At 47.7% G+C, this 6,822-nt stretch overlaps 1 protein-coding gene across 3 annotated transcripts in view; it reads left to right on the forward strand.

Moving 5' to 3' along the window:
* LRTM2 (leucine rich repeat transmembrane protein 2) overlaps nt 1–1,879 on the forward strand; it is a 9,295-nt gene extending 7,416 nt beyond the window's left edge. For all 3 annotated transcript variants that reach the window (XM_029083948.1, XM_010163696.1, XM_029083947.1), the window contains one exon: nt 1,171–1,879. In XM_029083948.1, coding sequence (XP_028939781.1) covers nt 1,171–1,625 — 455 coding nt within the window. In that variant the 3' untranslated portion in view covers nt 1,626–1,879. The remainder of the gene's footprint in view (nt 1–1,170) is intronic.
* Nucleotides 1,880–6,822: the final 4,943 nt, after the last annotated feature.

Below are 6,822 nucleotides of genomic sequence, written 5' to 3' on the forward strand. Positions count from 1 at the left end.
ACAGTCGTGCTGCAAAGAGATTATCCACGCCTATGGCTACACTGCAGTCTGAAATATGCTTTTGTGTGAGCAGAATCAGACGAGCACACGAGTGCCACTTTCCTCATTCCCCCCCGCCCCCTCTTTTTTTTTTGTTGTTTGTTTTCTTTCTTGACTCTCATATCACAGAATCGATGGAAAGAAGCACATGGAGTTAATTTTGCTTTTTTCTTTTTTTTTTTTCTCCCCGCCTATGGCTACACTGCAGTCTGAAATATGCTTTTGTGTGAGCAGAATCAGACGAGCACACGAGTGCCACTTTCCTCATTCCCCCCCGCCCCCTCTTTTTTTTTTGTTGTTTGTTTTCTTTCTTGACTCTCATATCACAGAATCGATGGAAAGAAGCACATGGAGTTAATTTTGCTTTTTTCTTTTTTTTTTTTCTCCCCCTCCCAAAGAAATTGCCCAAACTCGCTCAAGCATTTGTTCCAACATCTGTCACTATTTTCACAGAGGGGGGATGGATTAGTTGTTAGAAGATGGGACTATGTGTCTGTTGTTATTTTGAGAAGATACAGCCTGGTCCTGTCTTTTTGCTTTAATTTCTCCTTTTCTGAAATGGTTTTACTGACACTTACATAACTCACTCAACCAGTATGAGGCTGACTTAGTAGACTGTTTCAGAGGGCTTTCATGTCTTGGCCTGAAAGATATCTACACAGATATCACGCACCATGATCTCCACCCTTAAATCCAACTTAGGCAGAAGCATACCAGCCAGTTACCATGGTTGAAACTCTTCCAGTCATGGAGGACTAAGACATGCAAAAAATCTCCAAGTTAGGCAAAAAAAATCATTTTAAAGGATGCCACGTGTGCTCCTTCTGCCCGGTGCATGGAGGTGCAGCCATTCCTCCTTCCACCTTTGACAAGTACTGAGGATCTGGCAGGCTCTCTTGAATACTCTCTCTACTCAGCAATGCATTCACACATGAGGGACTGGATTTTATGGCCCTATTGCTATAATAAAGCAGTTCCTCACTTGATAACTATAGTGACTGATTTCTGTAGGGCAAATACTTAGCAGATGTGAATGGTGTCATAGGAACTTACCCCACCTGAGGATCTAGCTCTGCTGTCACTGTATTGGGATGAAGCTGTGGTTGATTCCTATTATCTCTATTGGGACAGGTGGGAAAATCGACCAGCTGGCATGTACCCTGCCCAAGGAGCTGAAAGGGAAGGATATGCGAATGGTGCCCATGGAGATGTTTAACTACTGCTCCCAGCTGGATGATGAGAACAGCTCTACAGTGCTGGACAATACTGGCCCACCTTGCACTAAAGGAAGCCCAACTCCTTCCAAATCTAAATCAGGCTCAGAAACAGAAGTGGAGCCCAGTGTGGGATGTCCTCAGAAACAGCGATACAGGCCCGTGAGCGTGCGCCGGGCTATTGGCACTGTCATCATCGCAGGGGTGGTTTGTGGCATTGTTTGCATCATGATGGTGGTGGCAGCTGCTTATGGTTGCATCTACGCCTCCCTTATGGCCAAGTACCACCGGGAGCTGAAGAAAAGGCAGCCACTCATGGGTGACACAGAAGGTGAACATGAAGAGCAGAAACAAATCTCTTCCGTGGCATGAAACTCTTCTAGGAAGGAAGGGACAGCAATGAACAAAGGTATCTGAGAGCAGTCAAGCATGAGGTCCTCCCAAAAGACATCTTCCCAGACAGACAGACAGACTATGCTATTGCTACACTCACCCAAGTAGTGCAACATGCTTCTGGGGGGGGGTCAGGGCACCTGGCTCAATTTCTGTTCCTCTGCTCCAGGCCCATTTTGTGCCCTTTCAACCCTTGGGCCCTCCCAGACAAATAAAGTAGAGTCAGACCTCGAGTGCTTGCTGTGCCTCATGCTCTTGCACAGAGCTTCCCTCGCATATGCCTGCTGTGACAGCAGCTGGCACCTTCTGGGAACCTGTGTCATCCTCTCAGCTTCAGTCCTGAGTTGTCCTATATCCTGTCAAGAGCTCTCTGCAAACAGAGAGCAGCTCTGTGAAAGCTGATGTGAGGAGCAGACCACCAGAAGTGTCCGTGCCTCACTGTGAGGGTCACTGCTGTTGTGTGACAGTAAGTTGCTGCCCACCCTACAAGAGAGCACATCAGAGGGGAGGGAAGGTCCCTAAGGGATAACAACAGTCAGAGGGAGATCTTCCTTCTCACTTTTAAAGGTTGAAAGATACCTGTATCACTCTAACATGCTGAGCACAGTGTCCCTCCTTTTGCTCCTGGCCAAGTCCAAATCTGTGAGCTGACACACACGTCACCTGCTATAAGTGCACAGCCACAGAGCCATTCTCCTGTACACCCTGACTGATTCTGATCCCAACACGCACCCAGTCAGCCCCACTTCCAGACACCCAGGCACCTCACCTGTGCTGCAGAGCCACACCTGCCCACTCTGCTCTGCCCTCTGCATGCAGCCATGAATCCATTCAGCCACTTCACCTTACTCTCGTCATCACAGCACATAGCACCTTCTGCTCCAGACAAAATACATGCACCCTGCCACCGAGGAGCTACCAAAAACATCTCAGCCCTAGTGCACAGCCAGTGGAAATGGGCAGGAGAGGACAGGGAGAGGCAAAGGTATTAAGGTTACATCATGAGTCTGTGGAAATAAGGACAGAGCATGAAAAAAACCCCATGTGTTTGTGTTATCTACTTTATGTTTTCTGTGATAAATGGAGAGGGTCAGGATATGAAGCCTCCATTTGGAAATGTTTGTTTGGTAGAGTAGAAGTGGGTCATCAGAAAAGACTAGAGGAGGAGGTGGCTTACCAGCCGTGGTAGCATAAGCCACGCTGAGGAGTAGCATGAACCTAGGGGAGGGTGGTGGGAGAAGAAGACACAACCCAAGAGCTGGTATGGTTGGTAGAGGGGCAAGCACGGTGTATGGAGTAGGGTGATGCAGTTGGGGTGACTGAAGAGAGGGGACACAATTTTGGAGGGTCTTGAGGTGAAGGTTGGAACCTGGACCATAGTGTGGCACAGGTGGGAAAGCCCAAGAGGGGACCAGCATGGTAGGCAGCACAGCTTCCCTCACCATCACTGCTGTGTTCACTGCCATCCACAGCTGCACACGAGTGTGCCCAGGCCCACAACTGTCACGTAGGGTGACTTCCCCCGACCGGATTTTAAAGCCCTCAGACTGCAGTGCCTCCTATTAGTCTTAGCTCTTTCTGACCTGACAGGAAGGAGAGAGGAAAAAAAAGTGAGAGGGGGGAAAAAAAAATGAAAGGAACTCAACATAAGGACTCATTTTGTATCACTGGAAGTGGGATAAAATGCTGTCTCCAGGGGAGAGAGCACATTGCCATGGTAACCTGCTCTAACCCGTCACAGTGGGTATTCCTGGGCGAGGAAGATGACACCGGAGGTCGTGCATCCACAGTGCCTGTGGATGGTGTGATCCCTGCCATCGGGAAACAAGCTGGCAGCCAGCCTGGCTTTGCAGGGTGTTCTGCTACCAACCTGTGCTCAGAGCCCAGCACACACTGCACGTGGACCCTGCCAGGGCATGTCACCTCTGTCCCCTGCTCCAGTTGGATCCCATCCCTTTGGACATCACTCAGCCCTCCCGATCGCTGCGGCTGGATCCCTCTGGAAGCAACACACACTGGTTCCTCGCTCTCTTCTAGTCCCAGGCAGGTGGTTGTGCTGACCCACGGGGACACAATGTCAAGTCTTTAATCAAAGTCTGGATTTGGGAAAAATCCCTCCTGGTCTACCCAGGACCATCAGAGGCAAAGAGACAGGACATTCTGGACTGTTTTTGTGTGACTTCCCTTTGACATAGGGATGCATGGGACAGGGGAGGATGTTCTTCAGGAAGCAGAAGACCAGTCTGCCCCAGAAGAAGGACTGGGAGAAGCAGTCCGCCCACAACTGTGTGCATACATCGTACCCCCACTCCCAGCACACTGCTTATGGGGAAGAGGAGGAGGAGGAGGGAGGCTGGCAAGACATGAGGTTGAAGGACTTTTCCACCATGCACTGTACAGCCACTCCAACCATCCCATCTGCTGCAACCACAGCCTGCTCTGAAGGGTGGAACTGGTGCACTGCAGACTCCGTATGTGTGTTACTGCTGCTCTACATTCCCAGCAAGCCAGGACTAGACTCTGCCTGCTGGATCTAAACCTCTCCCCAGCCTCCCCTCTCAGGGGAGCTTCTCCCTTTACCAGACTGGACTCCACAATCATACTTGAAATGGGACTTGAGTCAGAGCAGTATATTTATAGATCTATATTTTACTTGCATCAAATAATGGTGAAACATTGCACAAAACAAATGGGATCGAGCTATGTGTGTGTGTGTATATGTGTGTGTGAGTGAGTGAGCTAGAGAGTGAGAGATTGTTTTGAAGGAGATAGACTAGACTAGAGATAAAGTGAATGGGAAAGAGGCAGGGGACAATGCAGAGGTTGAGGGGAAATCCTCCTTTCACTGCATCTTCCCTGTGACCTCTTCCTGCCCTGACCAATTTTTCTTTGTTGCTAATAATATTTTCTACATCTTGTATTGTGGGGCTGATGATGACTGTGCCCATCCTTTCCTTTTTTGTTTTCATTTATCAAGCAGAAACTCTGGATTCCTCTCAACCCTAGACAAGGGACTGCTATGTTTAGAAATCCACCCAGGAAAGGAGAAGATGGGAAAGGGAAGAAAAGAGAGTTGCTGAGAAAGATGAAGGCTGGCTGCTCTGGGAGTTCCACAGGAAAGCAAATACCGTGCTAGGAAGGACAAGGACCTGTCCTTTTTCATGCAGAGCAGAATAACAGGGTTCACTTGGAAACACCCTCTTCATACCACTGCTTGCAAACAGCTCTTACTCTGGTTTTGGTTTTCTGGGTTGTATTTTTTTTCCCCCACCTAGCACACCTGGAAAACAGGCTGCCCTAGTGTGACTGAGCTGCTGCACTGTCCACAGGCACTCTAGGGAGCATGGTACCCATCGTGGTCAGAAACCAAGCCCTCCTGTGGGATGCTGGATACAGAACGAGACTCATTGCTCCTCATGTGCCCAGGCAATGGGTTCCACTGGTGTGTCGGGGACAGGGACACCCGTTCTCCCTGCAGGCATGGGGAGAATCCCCCTGAACTCACCCTTGGCTGCAGGCAGGTGTGTTCCCTCAGGAAATGGGTCTTCTGGGGCAGGCAGGTCCAACACATGCCAGGGCAATGCAGGGGGCTGACAGGACCACCAGAAACACCCCTTCTGCTCCCCCCACTCCCCTTCCCCACACACCCACCTGTGGTACAGGCAGGCACATTTCTTGCAGGGAACAGATGGCACTTGTGATTTCTTTTTCTTTTCATTACTGTTTGAAGGAGAGCAACAAGATTTTCTAAAATGATTGAATGGAGGTTTCTTTGGCATGAGACAGAAAATTTTTAAAGGTATATTATATTTCTGGCTTGTTGTTACAGAAGAATAATAAAGAATGTATTTTCCTATGCTCCTTCTTGTTTAAATGAGCTATCTGCCAGTAACCTTCTCTCTCTCCCTTGCCCCCTGCAAAAGCAAGCACTGCAGGAATACAGCCAGCCAAACAAAAACGCCTCTGAATTCCTAAATATGTCTGTACATAGTGTTTGAACTTGGAATGAACACGCACATATATGCACACACATACATTATATTGGTGTAAGTCCTGGGCAAGCATGTGGCTGTAGTCAGGGGGAGGCTGTAGGACTAAATACACAGTAAGTCAAGGTGAGACCCTCGATCTAGAAACACACACACACACACACATACACAGTGCTCCAGGGACACAGCCAGACAAGGGCGATTGTGTAACGAGGATAAGATACTGTGGCAATCAGCTCATTACATAAAAGTAGAAAGGGCCAAATTAATCCCTAGTGTAAGAACGCAGAAGCCAGTGGAGTTATATTCAGGTCAAATTTGATTCCAAAAGCTTTTTTAATTTTATTTTATTTTTTTAAATTAGAGCATAATGTTCAATAAAACTTACAGTAACAAATAGGGAGCTATGGGTTCCTACACCTCCAGATTCCTGACTCTCCTGAGGAAGGTTATTTAGAAATGAATGAAAATTGTTGTCTAATCCTACTGCACCCCCCCCCAAGTACACAAGCTGTCACCCCTCGAGCTAAAAGAGTCTCTCCACCAGCTGTTCACTGGCGAGGTCTATCACACACAGCTAGAGAAGTTCAAATTTCCCACTTCTCCACTTTCAGTGCTACGCATACACAACTCATCACATCATCACATACCTTTCCTGTGAGAGAAAAAAACAACCTCAACTCATCTGGGTATGCGTGGAACCACAAAAGATGTTAAACCCTGCCACCAGCAAACCCTTGTGCCACCACGCTCACACTGTTGTAGTCAGCCACCCTGTTATATTCAGTCTGATCTTCAGAGAGAAACTGGGAGCAGAACCCAGATACTCTTAATCCGATAACGGCTGAGGCATCTGTTCTGCTGCAAAGGTCTATGTCGCCAGAGAATCACCGTTATTGTTTAACAGCATGGTGTCTATGACACATAGTTTAATTTTGCCACGTAGGTAGAGGAGCACACACAGATACTACTAAGCAGTTCATATAATACCAGCAATATAGAGTGGAAAAAAAAGCAAAGCCAACGCACTCATCTGATGACTCTAGGCTTTTTCAGTTCATGAATTACCTGGGAGCAGGTGATGTTCTCCAATTTGATTAGGTTTCATTTGGCAAATGTATTTGCCCTGTATATATATCTACTCACACACACACATAACTCCATATATATATATATATATATATATA

Source organism: Antrostomus carolinensis, unplaced genomic scaffold (genome assembly GCF_000700745.2).
Source record: "Antrostomus carolinensis isolate BGI_N321 unplaced genomic scaffold, ASM70074v2 scaffold29152, whole genome shotgun sequence".
NCBI classification, from domain to species: Eukaryota; Metazoa; Chordata; class Aves; order Caprimulgiformes; family Caprimulgidae; genus Antrostomus; species Antrostomus carolinensis.